General features: G+C 39.8%; 1 protein-coding gene across 2 annotated transcripts in view; it reads left to right on the top strand.

The window, feature by feature from the left end:
- The window catches only part of MLLT3 (MLLT3 super elongation complex subunit), a 259,472-nt gene extending 233,035 nt beyond the window's left edge, over positions 1 to 26,437 (top strand). For both annotated transcript variants that reach the window (XM_058565879.1, XM_058565881.1), the window contains exons 6-11: positions 2,121 to 2,196; positions 3,996 to 4,125; positions 7,014 to 7,113; positions 12,666 to 12,737; positions 13,888 to 13,959; positions 20,734 to 26,437. In XM_058565879.1, coding sequence (XP_058421862.1) covers positions 2,121 to 2,196; positions 3,996 to 4,125; positions 7,014 to 7,113; positions 12,666 to 12,737; positions 13,888 to 13,959; positions 20,734 to 20,865 — 582 coding nt within the window. In that variant the 3' untranslated portion in view covers positions 20,866 to 26,437. The remainder of the gene's footprint in view (positions 1 to 2,120; positions 2,197 to 3,995; positions 4,126 to 7,013; positions 7,114 to 12,665; positions 12,738 to 13,887; positions 13,960 to 20,733) is intronic.
- Positions 26,438 to 27,021: the final 584 nt, after the last annotated feature.

The following is a 27,021-nucleotide window of genomic DNA, read 5'->3' as shown; positions in this document are numbered from 1 at the left end:
CTGGCATTGGCGTGATGCTTGAGACACATGGGTCAAGTTTAGCATGGGGTAGTTGGAGAGATGGCCACCATCCTCTCTTGCTATCCTAATTAATGTCATTCTCAGCAGATAGCACAGGCGGAATGGCTCCTTTACGTCCAGTGCAACAGGTACTGGTCAGGCAGGAAGGGGAATTAGAGCCCTCTCCGCTCACTGTAAGGAAACCTCTTTTTTGGCTCACAAATGGTTTCCAGAGCTATCAAAATAATACCGTTTGCAGACGCTTTTCATGGCTGAAAAGAGCAACTTGGAGAGGAAAAGGAGTACTCTGCGGACCCCGGGAGAGATGTTTTACAGCTGGGCATTGCACGTAAATGCTAACTGAAGGCCCTTTCAGTTGTTTAACTCACCATGTGGCTTGACAGTGGAAGAGCCACTCAACAAACATGAAGAGTGCCTCACCCAGGCATTTGTACTTGTAAACCAGCTCTTCTTTGTGGGCCACAAACAGCAATGTGTAGGACATTGTACTGCAAATCTCAAGTAAATCTTGCAGTGGTGAAGGGTTGGTGGGCCGCCTGCTGCTCATTAGAGATCCTGTCTGGCTCTTTTCCTACAGAATGAGTAGTAGATTGCTGACACCTGTTTTCCCATCCAGCCTGGGGATGTGAAGTGTGCGTTAGGAATGCCTCAAAGTGCTTCCTTGTGTCGGAGTCTGTGGAGCTTGGTGTTGCCTGGGAGAGGAGGGGGTGGGAGTTCAGTGCTGGGAGGGGAGATGAAAAATCAGTGGTGAGAAACTGCAATATAAGCTGAACTGAGATTCTCATCCTTGTTTAGCAGCTTCTGATTGTGCTCTTAGTTTGTCATCCATGTGGCCCTGATAGACTTGGTCACCCATTGAGCAAAGTAGAAAGATGTGTCCTGTACGTGGGAAGACCTCAAATATTTCTCTAGTGATAAGTATGTAGTTGAGACTGTGAGCACATTAGAAATAGAATAGAAATAATCTACTCTTACAACCAAATTTGTCAACATTTTTAAGTTATTCTAAAATAAATTTGGCCTTAACTATGTAAAATTCAAGTGTGCTGATGGTATGATCAATTTCTTTGCACAATTCTGTCCATGTATTTGCTCTTCCCATCTCTGTCTCCTATCAAGTCTCATAAAAACTGGCAGACGGTGGAACAGAGGGCCTAATGTGCTGCCTTCAGTCACAGATATGGAGTGCCTGCTGTATGCAATGCATAATGCTAAGTACAAAGGGATATAACAAGAAGCACAAGACCTCCCCTGCCCGATCCCTGCTTTTTCAAGTGCTGGCAGTCTACTGGAGAGAAAAGATACACACATCAGAGGTAGCCTAATACCACAGAATATCTGATAAGCAAACAGATGATCCATATTTTCAGTGTAGTTGGAGAGGAAAGAGAACTGTGAGTTGGGCGGGTCAAGGAGGATGTGGAACTTGTTCTGCCTATTAAAGGATGAGGAGAATTCACAGAGAGTGGGGTGTGTGTATGATGCGCTTTCTCTGCATCAACAGGCTGTGGAATTAAAGGGTGTTTGGTTTTTTTTTTGAAGTAGTGGCTACGTTTTCCCCTGACTCATCTGTGGGACTTGGTCAGGTCTCCTTGTGAACATTGGCCTCCATTTGTGAACTGTGGATGAATGGGGTTAGGGTTGGGTCATGGCCTTGGACCAGAGTGAAATTAACTGGCTCATAATGTGATTGAACTAATGACCTTGGCCTCGTTACCACTATGTTTTAACTAGTTGAGTCAATCAAACATTGCAGAAAGGGTCATCAAGTATCTTTTAGAAAGAGATCTGGATAGCAGTCAACAGGAGTGAAATCAAAGACAGATTCTTCCCTCATGTAGTACCCAGGTGTTTATCTCTTCATCCTTGACTACATATACTTGTTTCTGCATCTAATAAAAATATGATGGACAAAACAAAAAAGATACTATGACTCTCCTGTGTTCGTGTTTTTAACGTAATGCAACAAAGTCATTTTTCTTACGCAGTCGGACTGTCTTCACAGAGCAAAATGTTTTTGAGCAACAACATTGTTTTTAATTTTAGATATGTAGTGTCCCGTACATTTATTGATGATGCCTTTCCCTTCTTCTTTAAAGTCTGAACAACCCAGTCCTGCCAGTTCCAGCTCCAGCTCCAGCTCCAGCTTCACACCGTCCCAGACCAGGCAACAAGGTATCAACATCTCCCAGGCAAACAGACGTTTTTCTCGTAAAACATCCTAATGAGTTGATTTACGGCCTGTTTTCTACTGTTTTATTGTTTGAATGATAACTTGGCTTTTATGCAGTTGTATTTATTTCCCCTAGGAATGCACTGGTGTATTGTTCTTATGTATGTGGCTGGCCTCTAGAAATTCCCCCTTTTCCAGTCTCTGCCATCAGAGTCCCATTTTACAAAAGGATTATAGACACAGCCCATTCCAGGGAGTTCCCAAAGGAAATACAATAGCAAAAGCTGGACTTGTGAGGCTTTGACATAGAGAAATAGGTTTTTACTCTCCCTCCTGGGCAGCTTCATTTTATTTATTTATTTTTCTTTAATAGACCTTTTTCTTTGGCAAGTGTTAATTTTCTGTCTTTAAAATATATTTTTTCTCTACTCAAACTCAAAGAAATTTAAATTTAAAGAAATTTAAACCAGAAGATTAACTAAATATATTTCCCACTTTTTTTAAGTGTGGAGACTCCTCAAGTATGGGCTCCTTTTTTTTTCTTTAACATCAAAAGTGAGATAATATCAAGGAATAATTTGTTTTTGAGTATCATGTTACACATTACCTTTTTCATTGACCACACTGAATTCCTCATGGCCTTGTATGTTTTGAAAAGGATTAAATTGTTGTGTGTGTTTGGGCTAAGGCTAAGCTTCCAGGAAAAAATAAAAGACACCGATCGTTTTGGCTATTCAGATTTCTTGTTTCACTGACTTCCAAAGGTATAAGCCCACTACCAAAGAGAGAAACTTGGGTTTTGCAGAATGTGCGATTGCAGAATCAATACTTGTTTTAGAACTGAGCTAGTAATAGCTCAGATATTCCTATCATAGACGTTAGGAATTGCCTAATCCAGAATGAAGGTGCTTCTCTCACTTTGGTTGCCTTTGCAATCTCTTCTGTTAAGATTAAAAATGTCTGTTTTGTTTTCATCACATGTAGAATAGTAAAGTGAAAATAAGCCATGCTAATGAGTTTTTTCTGTGGGTTGTTTTTTTTCCAGTTCTGCCCTGTTCTGGAATAAAATTACTTATGACTTGATTTTTTTTTCTCTCCCATCTAATACTGGATACTCTCTTGAATCTTCTGGGCACTTGATTTATTACATGGTCTTATTTATGTAAATACATGTTGGTATTTTGCCAGGAATTTCTAAAAAAGTAAAATAAAAATTGGGTGCGTAAAATTGTTGCAACAAGCCCTTGTGTTCAAAATCAATGTGAAGATCAGAGATAGGACATTACACCATGGAATTGAAATACTTTATAATCTGAACTTGACTGAAATGCTTGCTTGACCTGAAATTGACCTTGAAATAAAAGGAACAGCTAAACCTTAATAGATCAAAACGTACCACACAAAGGCTGCATTGCCAAGAACGAGTTACAACCACGGTGATTTATTAGTCTCAACTTTTCAATACATGGATTAACCTAACAAAACATTCAATTTAGTAATAGATCTTTCTGTTTCTTTTTAGGTGTAATTTTTCTTAGGGAAGAAAAATAAATAGAAAAAAGATTCCTAGGAAATAGAGACTTTCTAATGAACATTTTGAGGCATCTGCTATGAAAACACTAGTGTTTGGCAGAGGTTGCGTTCCAGAAACTACCAAATTGTCTTGTAAATTATAGAAACATATATGATGATGGTTATTTTTCACCGATGTTCAGTGCTGGTGAGCGTTCCCGTGTCTACTGTGGCTAGGTGTGTTTGAAGTCGTATATTTGATTGCCTGTGGTTCACTGTCGTTACTCAGGTCCTTTAAGGTCTATAATGAAAGATCTGCATTCCGATGACAATGAAGAGGAATCAGATGAGGCAGAGGATAATGACAATGACTCTGAAATGGAGAGACCTGTAAATAGAGGAGGCAGCCGAAGTCGCAGGTGAGTGTCTTGTAAGGAAAGAGGTTCCCTTTGATGGAATCCTATCTTTTCACTTGACCTACTAGTGTAACCACAGAAAGGTGTGAAACACCAAAAACAATGGCGGTAAATGGTCACATTCATTTGAAGCTGGGACACCTTGGCATGCTTACACTCACCTCTACAGGGAACTATTTATCCCTTTTCTCAGAAAGGAGAGGTTTTTCCTCTAAAAATTTTATAGGGAAAAAAGTCATATTAGAAGTCCTTGTTCTTGAAAGTATACGCCAAGATGGCAGGACTGACTGCTGAAATAAAGTCTGTTTTCCTTTGAAGAGTTTGTGTAGATTCATTGCTGTAGGTAGTCTCAGAATTTGAAGAAACGCGCTTGCTGTTTGTAGTTGGAAATACGTAATTGGCTTCAGTGAATTATGTGTGTGACCTAATTAAAACTGGGATCACCTGTGTGTGTTTTCTAGAAAATAAATTCCTTTTAAGTGTGCTGACAATTAGGTTCCTTAAGTAGCTTTAATGCTGTGAGGCATAATTCCACATTATAAGATGGTAATTCATGTCGCTTATAATTAATAGTCAACTTGAAATTGCCTTGAGGATTTTATTTCTTTATCATGAGGAAAACAAATAGGCATGCTTACTTTAATGTGTTTTGAGTAGAAAAAATATGAATCTACTTGAACTTAAAATCCAATTACATTTATAATATATTGCGTTAAATCTTTTTCCATTATCCATTACTGTGTACAAGGCCCTAAAATTCCTAAAAAGAATGCAGTCTTAACCCAGACTGGACAGACCATATGTTTCCTACTTGGTAATTCCTTAGTGTCCTTTGAGAAGCAGCTCTGTCGAGTATATGCCCCGTCAGATCTCTCAGTGATTCTTCCTTCTGGCTATCCTCAGGACCTCTTTCTCCACCTTGTCTCTCAAGGTCATCTGCCTGGATTCCTTTTAAATAGGAAAAAATAAGGAACTTTATGACCTTGGCCTTATAACATTTCCCTTTAGAAGTCTTTAATCTGACAAGAAGGAAACTAGTAGGGCAAAAAGACCTAAAAATGGACTGAAACTTGGAGGTGAGGAGCATATTTGGAACAACCAAAATCCTGAACACTGGCTGCTCTTGAATATAGCTGATGAAAAAGGCATGACTTTTTAGACAGTTCCCCAAGTTATTGTTATTTAGAAGATCTATATATTCTGTGATTAGCTGTTGCCCACCCGCTTACTGCCCTTTCTCCTGAGTCACTGTGGGTCAGGTTGTTCCCATTGTGAGTTGTCGGATGTGATACACGTTATTGGAGATGCTCTACTTTTTCCCCGTCTGACATGTGCTGTTAGCACAGCAGCGCCAGTGTAACATTTGATCTTCATGGCACTTGTGAAGTCGCAACTGTTTAATCAGTTTAAATACTCAGGCTTCCACTTCAGTCAAGAAGCATTTTAAAGCAGCGCTTCAACTGAACACTTCATTAATGTAATTTAGTTAAGGAAAACAAGTTCCATCAGTTTTTTTGCTAAAAGGATGTCCCAGTGTATCCTTTTCATTTCCTATCTTGTATCTTGTCTGTCTGAATATATTATAGAGCCAGAATGTGATTGCCTATTCAGAGTGAAAAAAAACTATCCTGATTTCTAAAGTGTTTTCTGTTTCTGAGAAGAATATTATATTAGGTTACTATATAATCAGAGAGAGGGAGCAAACGCCGAAGGACATTTTTGAGGGAGGGCATACATTCAGCAGAGTAGAAGAAGGAAATATCTGCTACTCTGGCTAAAAGAAAATTCCATTTTGTTCTGAAAATAAAAAAATAGAGGAGGGGGTGATATTTTTATTGTCTTGATAGCATTGTCTTTTTCTTTCTTTTTTTTTTTCAAAGATTTGCCCCGAGCTAACATCTGTTGCCAGTTGTCTTCTCTTTTTTGTTCCTCCCCCCCAAAGCCCCAGTACATAGTTGTATATTCTAGTTGTAAGTCCTTCTAGTTCTTCTGTGTGAGCTGCCGCCACAGCATGGCTACTGACAGACGAGTGGTGTGGTCTGCACCCGGGAACCAAACCCAGGCCGCCTGAGCAGAGCACACCAAACTTTAACCACTAGGCCATCAGGACTGGCTTGGCATTGTGTTTATCTAAAGCAGTTATCCAAAACACGCGGTCTCTTCATGTTGCTGTAGTATGTTTCCAAGGAATCATTGTTTCAGCGTTCAGAACTCGGGACAGCCTTGAATCATTACACAGTAGAAATGATTGGTGGTGGGTCTTGCATGTTGGGCTTCCTACATCCCATCCTCAGATGTCACCCTGACCTGTCAGTCATGCAGGGCTGTTGTCCACATTCTCCTTGGCAGTTGCTTCCACTCCTGCAGCCTGTATTTTAGCCATATTTGTGAATTTTTCACCCGTAGCCAAGAGGTAGGGGGGGAAGGAAAATAAAAGGTAGGAACCTACAAACTATCTAATTTTTCTGACTTTCTGCAGGTTTGGGTGAGATGCTTGATGATAACGGGTGGGTAGAGCTGGAGCAGGGAACTAAATGAATAAATGAAGCCAGTGAAGGCTCGAGGCTGCGTGGCAGCTTTGGGTCACATTGCTTAGGTCTGAATCCTAGAATCAACCACTTTCACCTCTGTGACCCTAGGCGAGTGACCTAGTCTCTCTAAGCCTCAGTTTGCTCATCTGTAATGCAGGGATCATTAAATGAGACGTAGCAGGTAAAACACTTAGCATAGTTCCAGAAACAAAGTAAGTGCCAATCCACGTTAGCTGTTGTATGAGTGAAAGCAAGTTTTCAATGATTACTGTTTGGATTAATTGCTCTTTGCACCTATTTGCGTGGATATTTCAAGAATTGTCTGTAATGATGCATATTCCCTCCTCTGTTTCTTTTCAGAGTTAGCTTAAGTGATGGCAGTGATAGTGAAAGCAGTTCTGCCTCTTCACCCCTACACCACGAACCCCCGCCGCCCTTATTAAAAACCAACAACAACCAGGTAAGTTGCTGGGTTTGCACTTTTCAGGATGCTGTAGAACTAGACGTGATCGTTTCTACAAAGCACACAAAACTTTCTACCCCTTCCTGGTAAACAAAGTCCCTCTTGATATCAAATAAATGGGAATCTACAACCTTAGGAATAAACAAATAGTTAGGATAAAAGAATTTCTGTTGTCATGAAAAGTATGTTCCAGTAGATGGGTTAATTAAATAGATGCAGGAAGGGATGGTGACAAAGAGTGCTGCCCATTTACTGCTGATTTCTATATCTTTTTCTCCTCAGCAGTAAGTAGGCGATTTAATGAATTAGAAAGAATATGACCTTCGGAGCTAGTATAAAGCCTCGTTCTTTAAAGGTTTTACTAATTTACAGGTGGGAAATTAACTTTTAACTTCTGATCCTCAGTTTCTTCATCTGTAAATGGAGATATTAATGCCTACCTTGCTGGTTATTGGGAGGATGACGATATATGTAAAGGGCATGAAGCAGTGTCCACACCCGCTTGGCACTCAGTTGATGGTAGATGTTTATTATTATAGGTGCTCTGCCTCTGTGCTCATCCAGGAAAAGAGCATCATCACTTGGGGTTGTGCAGAATAGTTAATAAAATGCAGAGTAAATAATGGTCGTTATCATTGTTATAAATCGAGCTAAAGGAAGTCTTATTAATTTGAAAGTCAACTCTGAATATAGTTATTTGGATAAGATCTAGGCAGGACTTCGAAAGCTGTGATGAAGAGCTTTTGTTAAACAAATGATTAAGATTGGGGTATTTTAAATGCTTACTAAAATAAACCATTTTAAAGTATCATGAATATTGTAAAAGCCTCATCGTGCATTGAGTTGATACTCCCATTACTGTAAGTTATTATCTCTGTTTAGACGAATTCCCTGTGACCTCTACAATAATTGCTTAATTCAAGTTACCCTATGAATATTATTAACTTGAAAAGAAAAGAACTGCATTTTTCCAAAATTATTCTGTTGCACAGGTGTCCTACAATTTTGATTGGTTTTGTCCTTGAATTTGTGATCTTTGTTTTACTGGGAAAGTGTGATTTGATAGCTGAAGATTTGATAGCTGAATTTGTGATCTTTGTTTTGCTGGGAAAATGTGATTTGATAGCTGAAGATAAGCAAAGATCTCTTAAAATTTAAAATTCCTCATTTATAAGGTTTATCTACAACTTACAGCCTCCATTATTAAGTAGGAATAATATCGGGGTTCTTTACCTCACCAGTTACGGTTCAGCTGCAGTTTCTTGGTGTCCAGGTATGGATGCAAAGCCCAGCCTCATCTCTTACAGACTAGCTCTGCAGGAAGTTAGCGCATTCTTCTTCCTCATCCTGACTCCCTGCGGTCCATGCGTTGCTGCTTCTCCAGGGCCAGCCATGCCCACGGCCCAGCCAGCTTGCACCACCACTGCAAGTCAAGCATTTCAGGGGAAAGTGACGACTAAGCGCATAACCATCATCACCAGTCAGTTGAGAAGAGCCCTGGGCTGGCTAGCTAGATAACTCAGGATTCTTTTGTAAATTTGTGCTTCAGTATGAACTGGCAAAAGAATAGAATTTGGACCTTGAATATATTTTTATATCCAATTTAAATATATTTAGGCCGGATTTCTGCTTCCAGTGGGTGGTGTGTTAGAATTAGGATACTTCATGGGTGACGGCTGTGGTAGTGCCAGAAGTGAAGGGCTTTTAGGGTGTGCTTTGTGCCTCTCATTAAGCTCCTTCAGCATCTTTCCAGTCAGCGTTAAGACTGTGCTTGCTAAATAAATGCAGCTCCAACAAGCCCCCTTTTGTACCCTTCAAACCTAATAGCTACCCCTAAACTCTTCCTGGATTGGCAGTCTGGAGCTGACCCTGGCTTCAGGGAAAGGTTTGGATTCTTTGTCAGACTTTTTTTTTTCCACCTGTCTAGCAAAACAACAAAAATGAATAATAATATCATCTATCTGGAGAGGGTAAAAATTACTTTATCCGATTAAATAGCATACCACCGGTTCCTTGGCATGTTTATTCGACAAATGTAGCTTCACACATGTGAATCATCAATCTGTCAGGAATACTCAGTTATATGTCACTTTCTCCATGCACCTATAAGCATAATAAGAAAGTCCATATGCTTTCACTTTTAGCTAGTCTAGGGTAGGAAATGCATGTGCCACAAGAGTGCCTACCTCCTTGGAGCTGTGTCTTGGAACTGAGAGAGCAAGAAAGGGTTTTTAAAACTTTGTTTATTGATTTCTTAACCCCTCACATCACCTGCATTGGATCAAGTGTGATGCTGTCCCTTTCAATCAGCGTTCTAAGACTTCTTAAAAAATTACCTGTCTTCCTTTGTTTTCCATGCCGATGAAGTGAAATAGTAAAAATTTCTTAAAAATATAAAAGTCACTTAAATTTCACTCTGGAATGTGTTTTTAGTCTTATATTTGAATGTGTGTGTGATAATCGGAAACTTCGCATCAAATAAAGTAGATGAAAACATCCTGGGAGGGCTTCACTGTGAAATGGGAGGGAAGACCCTGTGTTTCCTTCTTCCATACTCCTTGGCTGCTCTCTTTCCGCAAGTTGATAATGATCTCTCAAGTTTCTGTAAATTACCAGGCAAAGGTGAGTTTTTCTTACCTCTTCTCAAATCTTCCAGGGAGTAGGGAAGATGGAAAGTGCTAATTGAGTCAAACATTTCCTAAGTATTGAAAAAAAGTGAACAGAGAGAGTGCCACATATCAACAAAGCAAGTAATTAACCTGAGTATCGTTAGAAGCTAGTAGTGATCATTAACATGAAAGACCTATCAGTAGAGAATCCATCTGCTGAATACTTGAGTTGTCAGTCCTCACTAAGGGATACAGAAAAATAATAATCTTGAAAATTTGATTCTCAAGCCATATCCTCAGATTAAGGATAGAAGTGCAACTAATCACAGTTCTATTTTCAGAGACGACCGTGTGTATAAACAGTGCCTCTTGGCGGTCTGGGTGGCTGTTTCTCTCCGAGCTTAGTAGGGAATAATAGTGCTGTGCCATTTTAACCAGTGATGTTTTTTTTTTAACTCCAAATCTCTCTTATGTGAATTTCAAACAAAATCAAAATTCCAATTCCTCTTTGGCTGAAAGTATGGGGTGGGACGGGGGAGGGGCCCGGAAGAAAGTGATCTATTGGATCCAAGTTAATATTCAGAATATTATAAATCACCTATCAGCCTGCAAAGCATGTTGAATAAAATTAAAGAGTCTATCCAGTTAAACTGGTTTGAAATAAGCCTGTGGAAGACAAGGTGCTGGACTTTTATATTCTGGAGTCGTTTCCTTAAAGATAAGAAATGATCATAAATAAAACAATTGTCTTCAGCATAGCTCAGCTCTCTCAGAATGAGGTTTTGACAAAGCTGTTTATTTTGGAGCAGGGAGAGATCAAAGAAGGAAGATTAACTGAGGCCTCTCTGGGCAGCCACTCAGTAACTTGAGGCGGATCACTGACACCAAGAGCTTTTGTTCCTGCCACTGCTGCTTCAGAAGAAAGAAACTAGGATTTCAATGTAGCTTGGCTTTCTGTGCTGTAGCGCTTACGGAATGTGTAGGGTGGGACTTAAGTGCCCCGAATGTTCTATTTTCTGCTTTGAAGGTGGTAGAACTCTCTAAACCTAGTGAGCAAAGTTCCATTGCAAATAGAGAGTTCTCAGTCGCTTTGACCCCCTAGCGCAATGACTTGGGGGATGGAATGGGGGGGCAGGGTGAGATATGATGGGAACAAAATTCAGTTTCCTAAGGCGCAAAGCAAGCAGGCACGCGCTGTTTGTTTCTTTCGCCTGAAATCTCAGCAAATTGTCTCTGCTTTGCCCAGCCCGTATCTGAGTTGGCGAGGAGTGCCATCTACTGACCTACTTACTACTAGGTCTCTGAGCTCCCCTGAGGTCTCATTTCCAACAACAATAGAGAGAAGGAAATTCTGAATGTAGTGGAGTGTTTGGTTTCCTTTACCATGGAGCATGTTAAAAACGATTGTCTTGCCTCTGCAATTAAGTAATTTCCTTGTGTTGCCAAAAGTATTGTATTTTAAGTTAGCCTGGTCATATTGGTCATCTGGTTATCTTAATGTTAAAAATAAAGAAATTAAGGCGATTCTCAGGAAAGACTGTTAGAAGCTCTCTTCTTTTACTTGTACATTATTCTAAATTCAAAGGAAAATATACCATTTTAGGAGTATTTGATCTTTTCTAGCATGTCACAGTCCTATCCTCAACAAGTAAAATGTTTATTAGTATAAAATTTTACAGCTGAACGAGAATCTGGACACTGTCTTGTTCATATCTCTCATTTCCTCTCATTTTTGAGACCCAAAAATGTTAAATGATAGGGCGAGGACCTGAACTTAGGTTTCTGAGCCCAATCAAGGGTCTTTCTACTACAAATTAAAAGTGGACTCATTTTTAAAATCTTCTTTGTGTTATGGAATATGGTAGACTTTTGAATAGAACTGTGATTTGTGTGTGTGTGGCAGAGCAGAGAATGGATAACGAAGAGAGCAGTAGGAATATGAGCCTTCTGAAATATGTCCTTTATTTGTCATTTTCCTCCTTAATATTAGCTTCAGATTATAATAACTCACTTGGTAATGAGATTATCATGAAACAGACAAATAACGTTGCTTTTTATGTTTATATACATTTGTAAACACTCATCAATAAATTTAGTGGTTCTCAGCTATTTTAAGCAAGGGCCATTTAAAAATATTTCCCTCATAATCCTCAATTTTGAAGATTCTAATAAATCAACTGGATTTATTACATAATAATTTGTTTCTCCTTTTTATGAATTAGAAACCTAGCTCCCCGTGGAAGCTTCTGAACAGTGTGCAAAACCACCGTTCATAACCTGAGCTGTAATTGGTTCAGTTTAGGGAAGGAAAGACACTGGTGTTTTATAATGGATAAACACATCATTTCTTGAAACGCAGAAGATAATCCTGGCTCTTTATTTCTTGAGTTGGAGGATCCCAAATTGGGAGCAACCAGTGTAACTGGTGGCCGTCTTTACTTCCAAAGCTGCATCAATTTGGTAGATCTGAGTCATTTTTAGAATCTGAAAGTCAGGTACTACAAAGGGCGTTTGAGTGTTTGTTCTCTCACCCCTAGTGTCTCGAGCACTGGAAGTCATGCTGAAACAGCAGAATGAATAGGAAAAAATTCTTGCCAGAGGGGCCTATAATCCAGTATAACTCAGCTGCTGTACATATGTGTGAGAGTGTTGTCACAGAAGAGAAGCAGCCTTGGAAGCTTAGATCAATTTCCTTATCATCAACTTTTTTTTTTTTTTTTTTAACGTTCTATTGCCCTGACTCAGCATTTCAGATATATGTAATTTATTTTCCAAGAAAAAGTAAGATTAGAAGAGAAGAAAGAAAATTTGTAGAGGAGAAACGTTATTTGGAAAGTCATGTGATTGTATGACGTTTCATTCGTATGTGCCTTTGTTTAGGTGGCTGGTTGGCTAAGAAGGGCTTAAATCAAATTTAACCGTGTTCTCTTTGATCCCTAGATTCTTGAAGTGAAAAGTCCAATAAAGCAAAGCAAATCAGATAAGCAAATAAAGAATGGTGACTGTGACAAGGTAGGTTTCCAGCCCATTACTACAAGTGCTGCAGCACCGACGCGTCTTTTATTTCTTGGTGTTTTCCTTGATCATCCTCGCGGGTTCTCCTTTCATTCCTTCATCAGAAGTGCGTGAGACCCCCAGATGACCAGCACTTTTTCTTCCCTGTGCTTTGTAGTTTATTTTCCAACTCTTGCTTATATTTTCATTGTTAAGCTTGGTCTCATGCTACCATTTCCCATGATGCCTACATTGCCAAGGGATTTCAGGCAAGTTGAATTGGGAGGTAAGAAAATCGTGATGGAGGTAGAAGGGTCAGTGAGCAGAACATCTGACCCTGGAGCAGTGGGCTTTCCCCAAGTGTGCATCGTGCATCTGAAATCTGACTTTAAGACCTGTTGGGGGTTAGTCTCCTGTTGTGGGCAGGATCCTAATGTGGTTTGCAGGACCAGGGCAGACCTGGCTAATGCTTCATAAACCTTTCCTTTGCCTTCACTGCAAATGGTGCTAGAACACCCATGCAGTTATGCTAACAAAGACTCATGGTGTGAGCATGTGGAGAGAGAGGTGCACCTCTGCCCTTGCAGGGGAGCTCTTGACAAACTGGGTGTTAATTTGGATAGTGATCTCTATTTTTCCTAAGACATTCTTCTGTTCCATCACTTGGTGTTTACTAGCAATGTTAGGTATGGCCAGAAAGGCCTTTTTTTCTTTAAGAATTTGTCCTGACATAATTGGCAATGTGCATTGCTACCTCCATGTTCAAACTTAGAATTTTTTTCTCTTGGTTAAAAAGCTTCTAAAATGGAAGAATAAAAAAAATGAAAGTAGCTTGTGATAACATGTTTAAACTCATAATTTACCATTGAGTATCCCTTCTCTCTGTGGAGGCATTGTTGGGAGAGGGTGAGTCTGCTCTCTTGAATCTTGTTGAGAGCAAATAAGTACAAGAATTGCCCTTTTTTAAAAAGCTGGCTTTATAGTGGTAATACTCGGCCAAGAGAGACTTGCTCTACAGAAGCCTTGGGCACGGAGTCCACGCAGCCTGGGGTAGGGCGGTAGAATGGGGAACCTCCAACCGCTGCTTGTATGTTCCTATGTATTTATTCTTTTATTTTTGAACGACATCCTAAAGTGCTTCTTCTTTTGGGGGGGTCCTCTCTTTCAGGCATACCTAGATGAACTGGTAGAGCTTCACAGAAGGTTAATGACACTGAGGGAAAGGCACATTCTGCAGCAGGTGAGAAATGCTTTTTAGCACAACCATCAACCCTTTCCAGAAGTCTCAAGGCCCAGTGTGTCCTGGGGTAGTGTGATAACACCTGGAGACCACACCAACCTCACATTGTCAGGACTAGGCTACTGCCACCTGCGGAAGTATTTGGGGAGGGTGCTCGTTTCCGAGGCTGCCTAGCAGTCTGCTTTGGAGCTTTGCCGAGATTGTCTCCCTCCCCTGGTGCTGCAGACGATGAGAAGTGGGCACTTGCGGAGGTGATGATGCTGGAATATAGCGATCCCATGGCCAGCTGATGCCGTAATGTGGGCTGAGGGAGGGGATAGTAGGAATGCAGAAGCCTGTGGGGCCAGGCTTCTGGTTTCATGGGAAAACAGTGATAAGAATTTCAGTCAAGTGTTGTAAACATTTGTGATTCAATTTAGTAACCTTTTGCCAGTGCTATTCTAAGGAAAATAAATATTTTCCTCATTTCTCTTATCTGGTATAACATACATTCTATTATTATGAACTCAACTGTGGAATACTTGTAGAGTGGGAAACTTCTATTAGTACAATTTGATGTTTTGAGAAGATAAGAAGGGTGGTTTTTAGTTTTCATACCGTTACAGTGCGGGCGGGCGTCCATTGCGTTAACAGTGGCTATTGAGAAAGTAATTTTTCTTTAACATCCAAAGAGAAGGTTGTGTTCTAAATTCCAGGGTACGTTTGTAGATTATTTCACTGTTTGAATTTTTTTTTTAAATACTCTTAAATGACTTGAAGTTAGTACTTAATCTACCCCAGCTGTATGTGGGTTATTTTTTTTAATGTTTAATGGCTGATGGTCACATTTATATTCTGTATACATTTTTGCTTAAATCTATAAATACATACTCTCGAACTTGCCAAGTTCTCTGGTCTGATAAGCTTTTTAGCCCGTCTAGAGTTTCAGATTTGAGCAAAAGACTACAGACCTATGATTCTTAATTGAAGATAAGTTGCATTGCTTGCATTTCCATTTAAGTGAGGAATGGGTAGGGGAGCTGGATCTGCGTGGTTTACCCTGAGATATATTCTAGTACTTTGGTAGTGTTTTTCTTCAGCTTTCTTCTGTAGAATTGAAAATTGTTCAGCCTGCCGTTTACCAATTATTTGGGGCTAGTTGACTGAACGGTGATGGTTAAGTCTGTTAGCTGATTTTCTCAGCCCTTCCCGAACACCAGCTCTGAAGCACTGTGGAGCAGTTGTCCAATAAAGCTGTTAACGCGCAAGCTGGGCCGGCACAGTGAGTCTCGCGGGACAATGGGCAGAGTTGGGACACCTTCACAAAGAAAGCCTAGCCAGTGAGTCGAGGAGGCCGGGCCGTTGGGCAGGGTCTTACCTTGGGGTGTCATTGGCATCCCCAATTTCACATTGTCCTTTATTTTGACCTGTGAAAGAATTGTGAGGGAAGCGGGTTTCCTCGAGAATTTCATCGAAGTGGATTATTTTAGTGCTCTAGAGGGAGAGAGTGATAGCTATGGATTTTTAACCTGGCATAAAGGCACTCTAGGGCGCACAGCGCTTCCCTCTAATTGCATTCCCAGGCCAGTTGAAAGCTCTCACTCTTTGGCCTTTTGCCTTGTAGTGCAGCTGAGGCTTGTGATTATGATACCGTGATGCGTGTCCTGCCACGGTTTACTGCTTAATTAATTCCTATTGTAAAACATCGCGCTATTGGGGACTGATGTTATTTTCCACCTTGAGGGCTGCTCATGTTGTGGAATGCATTCCTCAAAGTCTATGTATTCTCCACCATGCGGACCTAAACACCTGAGACAGAATTTCTGGTGAGCCCAGGATCACATCCTAGGTCTTTTCCTATTAAATGCATCCTATCAAAAAATCTGGTCTGACAGTTTTATTTGGCTCACAAAAAGTGGTTAATATCTTTGTTTTACTCTGGGGACATGCAGTGCCGGCACCCAGCATCTAGTTTAATGAACAGAAAGCACTGGAACAAGAGAGCATGTATTCTTAACCCACTTTTCCATAAGGTAAAAATACAGTACAGTAGACCCAGTCAAACTCAGAGATGTGCCAGTGCCTAGGACTGACTAATGATTTGATTCTTCTTTAAACCAAGTGTTCCACATTTATTTGGAAAAGGAGATTGAGCACTTCTAAACTCCCCAGAAATTCAGCTCTGAGTCTGGATTTGCATCCTACTTAGAAAGGAAAAAAAGCTCTGAGGAAAACCAGGGCTTCCTTAGAAGACAGTTTAGCAATTAAGATAACAGCTCTTTTACTTTCAGAATTATCTTCAGGAAGATGGGGAGTGAGTGGTGTATCAGAGTATTCCTTCTAACAACGTGGAGAACCCTGCTGAGAAGTGTTCTCCTGAGAATGATTTTCTCTGTCCTGGGAGACTGCCTGCCGTGTTTTAGAATCCCTTGCAGGTTGGAGCCTGATGGCCTGCCTCTTAACCCAGGGCTGGGCACACACATTGTCATGTGGTAGAGACAGTGCTTCCCTGTCCATAGCCGAGGCCATTCTGTGGAAAGACCCAACTTAGCCCAGACCTGACTCTGCTCCAGGCAGAAGCAGTTATAGCAAAGCTTGTCCATTACTACCCACTCAGTGAAGAGGCTGCTTCCGGTGGAAAGAACCTTGGTTTTTAAAAAATATAATCAGACTAAAAATAATGCATCTACCTTTTTATAATTAAAAACCACGGTTGGGGGAAGGAACCACAGATTTAACAAGTGGATTTTAGCTGTTTAAAAATAAAAACCAAATCTCCTGTGTAGTACCCCCTGAAAGGCTGGCGTGGCAGGAAATAATCCATCACAAATGTTTTCACAACAGCCATCATCTGAAGAACGAGTTAAGCAGTTTACATGCTCTTCCTTTGCCATTACCGTACATACCTGCTCCCTTGCCTGCTTTCCTTATCTGCGGCCACTCTATCTTGATTATTTTGGAGGGGCATTCCTTACCGCAGTGTGATGCAGGGTAACGACACGGCGGTAGAGCCACATGGCATCAGCAGAGCCGGGGATTCCTGTAGAAAGGTGGAGCGGCGTCCTTTCAGGGACCAGTGGGATGTTTTCAGGCTTTGTGGCTTGTGACATTGGAATAAAGCATGTAACGCAGTGTTTCTGATGTTCCAACCATCAGGATTCCTGGAACGGAACGCACGTTTATTTTTCCTTACTAAGTCTTGACTTAATTGAGGATGTGGGTACATGCTCTAATAATTCAAATCATTAATGCTGTTCTCTTTGGCAAATAGTCCCGAACATCCCAACTGCTCCCGCTACTGCTGCTTTCAGGCTGTGTGCATCTACCTCCATGCATTCTCATGAGCTCCCATAAAAATGCGGGGCTCATTTACTTAGATTGATCAGATCCCCTTCGTTTCTTTGTGTGTGTGTGGCTGCAGGCGGGGTGGGCGTGCTCGTCGTGGAGGAAGTACGAGACCGTGAATGAACCTACAAGGTATTACAAGGCATGTGCGATGAGGGGACTGAATTTCCTAGTGGGCAAGTGTGTCTTTTTTGCTTTAAAATCAAGTGGCTTTTTCTAGAAGATATTTTTATTGCTCTGTTTTCTACTTATTGTTAAGTAATTAGTGAGCAGCTGTATCGAGTCAGGGAAAGCTATTTTCTTAAGAGGGTGAGTTCCCTGTCATTTTAAAGGGAAAATGTAAGCCTGTACTTTTACCCCCACATTGTGGTTTTAGTTTGTCATTTCAACGACTTCCCTTCACCTACTGTTCTCCTCCCTTTCTTCCCTTCCCCGTGAAAACTTTTATTATTGTTATTTTTTAAAAAATTAAAGTAGGCCTTTTCTGAGTTTTAGCTTCTGGCGTTTTCCCTGCTTCATTTGTTTTAGTGCTAATGAAATGCTAACAGTCAATGAAGGGAGGAGGAGAAAGTGCTGGGTCTGATAATTCATGTGCTGTATAGTTACCTCCCAGATAATTAAGGATAGGTTTACATTTATATGGTAATCATAATCGCGTTGCTCTGATCTGTGTAGCAACTGACAGTTGATAAAGAAGCTTCATTTACAGTATTTTATTTCATCCTCTGCACAACCCTGTGTGATAGTTAGAGCAGGTGGCATGATCCCCATTTTACCGATGAGGAAACTGAGGCTCAGAGGTTATAATGTTCTGTCCAGTGCCATTCAAATAGTGAGCAGAGTTAGAAATCGATATGCCAAAGTGAAGACTCTATTCTGAATGCTTTATCACTTACCTACTGGCCAGCTAGTTGGGGAGAGGAGTCACACTGTGGAATAATGGTCATTTGCCTCTATTGTATAAATTGAAAGCTTGTTTGTTTCTATCCTGAAAGAGCTCTCTGACCAGGCTATTGGTTTCTATCCTGAGGTTTACACATTTTCACTAGGTCTACAGTATTTCTACACAATGTGGCAAAAAAGATTACTTACCCTGGAAAGTACTCTTAATTCAATCGATGTTAAATGTGTAGTAAGTATTTGATTGCCTTGAAAGGTCTGTGTGTGGGACATAGCTGTGTGTGTCTCTATGTAGATATGTGTGGGTGACTTATCCAAAGCTCTATAATTATTAACTAATAAAACAAATGAATGTCCATTTTTGATCTTATAGTCTTAGTGATAAGATCGTGCTTGATAAATTCTAATGTGAATGTAGTACTTTAACCACAATTGGGAACACCCCTTCTAATAATCTCTTGAAGCATGTAATAGAACCCTGGGTCTAGTGGTTTAAGCAAATAAGGCTCCCTCTCCACCCTGCCGTATAATAATTGGCCTGGAGGTAAGTAATTCATGGTCAATGCGTGGCTTAAAGGATGCCACTGAGGACATGGACTCCTTGCCTTCCTGCTCTGCCATCTTTCACATCTTGCATTCATCCTCTGGAGAGGAGAGAGCTGCTGCACTCCCAGGATTGCATCTTCATTCCAGACAGGGAGAGGGGCAGAGGGCAAAAGGCACCTGAAGCTTTTCAAAAATTTTCCTGAAAGCTCAGTGACCTCTCACAGATAGATTGTAAGTAGCAGCATCTGCCCAGGGCTGCAGGTAGATCTGGGGAGGAAGCGTTTTAGCTGGGCATGTTGCCACTCTCAGAAAATCAAGCTTCTGTTAGTAAAAGAGAAGGGATACGTGGATATTAGGTAGGCAGTGTGCTGTTTCTGTTATGGTTTCACAATGGGAGTAACTTGTTTTATTATTAAAGACATAGTTATATCTGTAAAAAATAGTTCGGGAGGTTGAATAAGGCAATAACAGCTCAGTCTGGAGTTGTGCAATTAATTGGATTGAGGTTCAGTATGTGTTTTATGCTTCTGTGGAAGTCAAATATGTCAGGAATGGGGAACACATTTTCTACGGAGTGCCGCTGACCTGTAGGAAATAGTTCACCAATTTACTGTTTTTTAAAGAAAACTAATTGAAAGGAGAGAACATCAAAAGTGTCCATTCTGCTGTTTTCAGACTGAAATTAGGTAATCTAAACTTCACTGAATGAATAATAGGCTACATAAATAAAAATATTCTCTTTTTAAAGATTATTGAACTAGAGTTGGAAGCAAGTCATAGAAAAGGAGTAACAGAGACTAAAAATAAATGGAAGAGTTAGCCAATTGTTTTCTCTACACAAATATTTTTTTCTTTCACCCTGATGTTAATTTTCCTCTCTCCTCCGCAAAGCTTACTAAAATTAACCCCCCTCCATCCCAGATTACCCACAATGTAGCGACCTAAAACCCACACTACCCAGGCACAGCATCCATTTCTGATAAAATTATTAGTAAAATAGGCATGGAAAGACACGTAACATGATAAAAGATTCTCTCAAACCAATAAGTGAAATCATTCTTAATGTTGAAACCTTAGAAGCATCCTCCTCAAAGCCAGGGCAAGACAACAGTACCTCTGTCACCACTTTTGTTTATCATATTTCTGAAAATTGGAGCCAATACAATAAGAAATGAGGTGTAACTATTCCAAACGGGGAGACAAAGGCATCCTTTCTTTTTCTAGATAATACTCATCACCCCCAAATGCTCAAGGCTATCAACTGAACTTGACTATAAGTAATAAATATAGGTTTTCATTCATTTTTTTGTTGAAGTATAACAAAATGTCCAGCTAGATGAAGTTTTAAAAAGTGAACGCATCTTTTCGTAAGTTGTGCCCAAATCATGCAACAAAACAGCTCCAGCACCCAGAAGCCTCCCTTGAGCCCTCTTCCAGTCACTACCCATGATCTTCAGGGGGTGGGATTGTAGATGGTTTCTATTTTTTTCTTTGGGGGTCCTTATATTTGCTAAATTTTCAACAATAATCAGAGAGAAAAATGGTCATTATTATATGTGTGTGTGTGTACTTTTTTATAAGGCGTTTTGTTATTTCTAGGCTGGAATTTCCTTATATCTATTAAGTATAGATACTGTCCATTGAGTCAGTAACTAATTTTTAAAGAGGTCTTGAAATTCTATCTCCCCCTAACCGCCCACACCCACTCCTACCCCTATAGTAAAATAGTCCGCTGATGACTTGAAAGCAGAAATCATTTTAAAAGCTATGAATGATGAGAAGAGGTAATCTTCTCTCACTGAGTATTTCAAAGCGTTAATATTCCTTTGGCTTAACAAATTGGCTAAGAGATCATTTGGTGACACTAATAGTAATGGGACCTTCTTGCTCTAAAGGAGAATATGAAACACTTGGTTCCATATTTGACCCCCTCCATCTCTCTCTGTCTTTGCCTTTTGATATCTATTGCTTATTGCCCAAATTTTCTCTTCTTTACTCCTCTAGATCGTGAACCTTATAGAAGAAACTGGACACTTTCATATCACAAACACGACATTTGATTTCGATCTTTGCTCCCTGGACAAAACTACAGTCCGTAAACTACAGAGTTACCTGGAAACATCTGGAACATCCTGAGGATACAACAACTGGATGCATCAGAAACTATTGTTTTTTTTTTTTTTTTGGTTGTGATTATTTTTTTGTTTGTTTATATGAAAACACTCAGAATGATGCAACCAAAAGGGAAAAAATAAAAATCAAACAACCTTCAGCTTTATTTTTCTTTAAAGCCAGTCATCATCTCTTGATCAAGGAGAGGTTAAGCAAACCAGCCTCAGCGGACCACTCTTCTCTCCAAGGAAATCCCCGGGAAGAGTTAGCCTGGATAGCCTTGAAAACAAACAAATCAAACACAACACAAGAAAACTTAAAGAATGTGTCTGGTATCACGTCTCTCTCTGTGGTGATTCATTCCACAGGACGAATGCATATTCAACACACTGCCTTATTACATAACTGATCTATTTATTATCGCATACAGATATTCTAAAGTCGTTGAGGGAATGACACCACAAGACATTATAAGTACTTGGTCCCGTGGATGCTCTTTCAATGCAATGCCCTTGCCATCCCAAGCCCAGTGACCTTACTCGTATACTGTGCTACTCTCCACCAACTTTTTCCAAGTCCTTCCACTTGTTGCAGTCTATATTTTCCACCTTTTGTTTTTCCAGTTCCAGGACTCAGATTATCAACTGGGGGGACCAAATAACCATCCTGATTTTCTTCTTTGTGGTCTTTTTCCTGAAAGTTGGGGCCCAGTCCTTGGCTGTATCCATATAATGATCTTGGACCATGGTAGAAAATGCACCAAATAGGATCATATGAATTGCTCTCTAGCCTTAGTCAATAAACCTGTAGGACTTTTAAACAAAAGTGTATCTGTAAACGTCCTGCATCCAGCATCGTTGAGCTGTCATCAACATTCTTGTGTCTGTTTTACTGTTATAATATTAGGTAAATATGGAAGTGAAGGCATTCCATAGGATCATCATTTTAAAAAAAGGAATTCTGGTTCTGTTTTCTAAAGAAATGTTGTAGAAATTCTTAATTTGGATCTATTTATTAGAGTTTCAGCTTTCTTCAGCTGCCAGTGTGTTATCCATTTTACCGTAAAACTTGGAATAAGAGGTTTTTGTTCACATATGATCCTCTTAGACTCTTTTATATTTGGAAAATTAAAATCTTTCTTTGGGGGAAAATTCCTGGTTATTCTGCCATAACAGATTATGTATTAACTTGTAGAGTCAGTGGTTCGATACTGTTTAGTGACTTGCTTGTGTTTCCAGAAGGATTTCTTGTAATGGTGAAAATAAAGATGGTTGGGGAGGGGGGATATTTTTGTTCTTGATGTACCCTGTTTTGAACTAGAAATCTGTCCTGTGGCATGCAAAAGAAAGCAAATTATTTTTAAAAGAAAAAAAAAAAACCAAAGTACTTTTGGTGTCATTATTCCATCCTCTCCATTAATGGAGAAATGCAAAATGAGAACAGCTCAATTTCCAAGTTTTTGCTAGGAACTCAACTGAAAAGAAAAGAAGTGAAGAAATACTTCTGGATCCAAAGGTTCATTCACTGGATCAGCCTTAAGAAAGTACGTGTGCTAATAGACCAGTATCTCCCTTGTTTATTCCCTTGCCAGATGCTGTCTTTTCATACAGAGATTAACTAGCGTCTGTACAGAAAATGGTCTTTCCAGACCCATTCTTTTGGGCAGTAATGTAAATGCAGATTGATAATGGAGCTATTTCTGCATTTTAAAAAGGGGATTTTTTTACATTGTTTCTTTCTATCCAAAGACACTATTTTTTCCTTTACAAAGTTACAATACAGCCATGCTCCTTGTAAATTACTTCTGTGAAGCGTCCTCCCTGAGGACAAGTGTACTTTTTCAATAATGTTATGATTCTTGATGATTGGCATGAACTGTCCTTGAAGCATTTGGTGTGTAGTCCACCTATCAATGTTATTACGGAGGAACTTTCTGAGTCATTTTGGACATTAGGTGACTGATGAATTGTGTGGTTTTAGTTGTGTTTTGTTTTGTTTTTAACTTTACAGGTGAAAGGGGAGGGCAATGCTTATATGGAATTGTTTGCAAAATTTAAACGTCTTTTAAAATTTCTAACTGCTAATCCACATATTCTAATTAAGCCAGAAATGTATGTGGTTTAACTAAAATATCTGTGTAGTTTAACTAGACATGTATATATGTAGTTGGGGCCATTTTTATTTTTGTAACTAAATTGTGTGGCAAAAACTATGATTTGGCAATGTAAAGATTTTTTGTTCTTTAGGTTACTAACCAAGAAACTAGGTACCATAAGAAATGACCAAACAAAAATGATAACAAGAAGGGAAGCTATTATAGTGATAAACTTGAGACCTAAAATTTAGGCAATAAAGCAAATGTCTTCAGAATATTGTCAAAATGTAAGTTTGTAAATTGAAAAAATTTGGGAAAACTTACCTGTCTGCTACTCCTGGAGACAGCAAAATGAATTTTTCATGAAATTCCCATAGAGTAAGAGTCACACTGTTAATTTTTTAGAAAAAAATCAACTCTTGCTCTCATCTAATTTTTAAATGCAGAAATAATAAATCTCCTTTCAATTAATTTCAAATAGTTATACTTCTCTTAAAGTAACCCACTCAGTTCTGCCACGTTTATATACGCTCAGCTTTGAAAACTGTTAAAAAATATTTTGACATGTGTATCCTAACAGTGGCTTTGGTTTTCTAAGCACAAAAGAAAAATAGCAGGGTTTAATTTCTTTGGTGTATATATATAAATAGATGTTTCAAATAAAATTAATTGGGTGAGTATGAATATGGTTTGAGCCAGCCAGAGTATGATAAACTTTCTTTAAATTTTCCCCCAGTCCTTTGAGGGGGAAAAAAATGTATGTACAGAACATTTTTCCCCCCTTGTAAATTAGCTTTTGCCTCTGATTTTGCGGCAGGATGTGTATGAAAAGAGATGCTTCTATTTTAGCATAGAGCAGTCATGTTAGCAACAAAAACGTTTGCAGTTATTTTGTATTTTCACCATAATGAACCTCTCTCTCTATGTAGACAAATAGTATGTCTGTATGTGCTTGCATATTGTATCAAAGGAGGGAAGAACATGAAAAGAACAGGAGACAAGCTCTAGAAGAAAAAAATCTTGAGAGTGGCCTAAACGTTTTTAGATTGCTAAGCAAATCTCTCTAATCGGAATAATTATCCACCTTTTTGTAGGAAGAACCAATAAAATTGGTTTTCTTCCTCTAAAAAGTTTCTTCCACCAAAAATGTTTCTGCTGATACCTTTTACAGACCCAGCTAATCTTTAAAAAGATTGGGATATGCAGTTGAGGCCTGCATGAAATCCCATGTACCGTTTCAAGCCCCATACATTTAACAAGTTAATATACTTATTTAAGAAAGACTTTATTCTTAAGTGTTTGAAGTCTACGTAGATAATGGAGTTGGATGTTCAGTGTTGGAAATGGTCAAAGTTTGTGTTTGGTGACTTGTGTTCATTTTTCTCACTGTGGAAGTGATCAGCTCTGGAGTAGTTTGCTGTGCCCTCATTACTTTCCACTTTTAGCATTTTGTGTACTAATGCTATGTACCACATACACACACACACACACACACACACACACACACACACCTATGATGATCTTGTTTTGAACTGTTGCTCTCAAACTCTAACTAAGATGTAGAGACAACTACAGCTGCAATGAATGTTGAGTTAATTCCCATGGTTTAGTGTAGTCCTGGACTGGACGTCTACATCGTTTGACCTCTTTTGTTTTATATAATGCTTTTTATCATGTAGGCACTGCCTTCCCTGAATATCCTTGTAAAGATGCATTGAAGAAGTCAATTTAAAAGGAAAACAAAGCCACCGCTGTCTGTAAACTGTAAATATGTATTTTGGCACTTGTACTCCACTATTCTGAAAATAGAGTTATGATGGAAATGCTGACAGATCCTTAACGGTGGCCAGAGCTACCATGCAGTGCAAAAATAAATTAAGTAAAAATGTATTCTTGAGATTAACAGTGCAAGGCCAATACGTTTTATAAATCTGTCAGTATCTTTTTTAATGGAGTGTGTATGTGTAGTTATGTTGAAAGATACACTGTGTATGTGTGTATAGATGCTATTATGTGAACTACAAGGCATTCGTAAGATGTATTTCCCATCTCTAAAACCCATGTTGAAATGTAAGTACAGATAACAGAAATAGGTGTTTTACTTAAATTCGTATCTAATCTATTGTGGCTCCATTTTCTTTACAATGTATAGTCTTACTGATTTGTTAAGAGTCATTCAACCAAAGTTTGGTTTTGCTTTACACACAGAAAAAAATGAGCCCCTAGCCTTTCTCAAGAAGTGATGCTGGTCCTAAGGAGGAATGAACGGAGAGATCAGAACCAGCTGAGGACATAGTCCATCGCCCATTCTCTTGAGTCCGCAGTGTCTAGCACCATTTTCTGCATCCTAAAACCACTATGTTTTTAAAGCTCTGCAGAGATTGGGCAGGAAGTGGTGGGGCACGTTCTTGGAATAAACCGGGTTACTTGTGCTTGATATTTTTTCCTTTTCCCCCTGTTTCTCTGGAAGGTTTTGTTCATAAACTAAGCAGTGTGGGATCGCTTGACAGAGTCAGTCTGACAAAGACCCTGCATTTCCTTTAGCAGCAAGAAATGCTACCTTGATTGGATAGGAAGGAGAGAAACTACTTCAACAAAGAGAATAGAATACTTTCAGTTTGGCCATAGTGCTCTACTTAATAGTAAAGAGACATCAAATCTGAGAAACTCGCCTTATCTTCAGGCTGACAAGCCATTGAGGAGATTGTAGTGAACTGCCTTGTATCTTATCAACTAGAAACTGATTTTAGGTGTGGAAGCATCTGTGCCAGATGGGCTTGGCTGACAGTTTAGCTTTCTAATGAGCATGCTTGAATTGGACTAATCTCTTCCCTTGTTTCAGCATAGATATTCATTTGTTTATTTTAAAATAATGGCCTTGCCTGTTCTCCAGCACGACAAAAGTCAAGATGGGCATCTTGGGCCTGCTGAAGACAACTCAGGATGTTGTCTCCACATGCTCTCACACAGAAAGTGTGCTGAGCCAGTTTTCCCCAATACATTTGTTCCACCATCTCTCAGAATTGTGTGTTCCCAGTTGGATACACGAGGGGTCCTGGAGAGAGATGGCAGCTCAACCAAGGCCTGATGCCCAGACCGCTCTGCTTGGTGATTCAGGGACGTAGCGTCCCAAACTAATAGACTTGTTTGTTCTGATTAGTGGAGCAGCTAAGGGTACTTATGGGTTTCCTTGTCCGGGTTACCACCCAGATGGAAAATCCTAAGCACATGTCCATGCTTCTGCTGTCTCTGCCAGGTAATAGTATCCACACCTTCCTGTTTATGTGGTCCCCTTCTTGAGAGGCATTTTCAGTCTTTTCCAGAGGTGGTTAGCTTGCCCTGTGTTGTCAGCCTAGCCTCTTGGTCTTAATTTCCCCTTCATTAAAGAAGGGTAACCAATGTGGTTCCTGAGGGCTAGGGAGAGAAATACATGGCACAAACTAAAAAACACTCCAGTAATTGTAACTGGGCCCTACAGCTCTCAAATAACAACAAAAATAATCTACCACCTGAATGGGAAGGCCCCTTGAGTCCACTTTTGTAAAAACTCAGGGCTGGGTGATCTGTACAGAATAGGTGGCCCCAAAGAGTGGGGACGGTGAGTAAAGGCAAAGCTATTTGCTCTTTTTCCCCTCGTAATCGTGTCTTCCACCACATGCATCCCCCACCGCAGAGTTCTGAAGTTTCAAAAGGGTAGAAAAGGATAAATCCAGGCCATTAAAGGAAAATAATCAAAGCTATTGAAAAGATAAATCAGTGGCACTAAAAGGGCCGTCTGTGCAAGTAATAAGGTTGAAATACTGATACTGGTTTCCTAGCTGAACAGCATTCCTCACACATGTGGTTTGTGTATCCGCGTCTGGGTGGGTGGTCTGCCGAGAAGTGCTAAATGCAGCAAGATGGCTTAGTTTTTGAGCAGTGGAGGGAGGCTGTGGGACAGGCTCAGCCCGTGGCATCTATAGCCCCTGCAACATAAAGAGGCTTTCCTTTTGCTTTGTTCCAGGAGGGAAAGTTTTAACTTGGCTTATTCATTTAAATATGAGTCTCTCTTCTGCACAGAATCTATCAAAGGGTAGGAGGTTTTT

This window comes from Diceros bicornis, chromosome 22 (assembly GCF_020826845.1).
Source record: "Diceros bicornis minor isolate mBicDic1 chromosome 22, mDicBic1.mat.cur, whole genome shotgun sequence".
Taxonomy (NCBI): Eukaryota; Metazoa; Chordata; class Mammalia; order Perissodactyla; family Rhinocerotidae; genus Diceros; species Diceros bicornis.
Note: the sequence above shows the minus strand (reverse complement) of the source record. Positions and strands in the feature narration are given on the sequence as shown.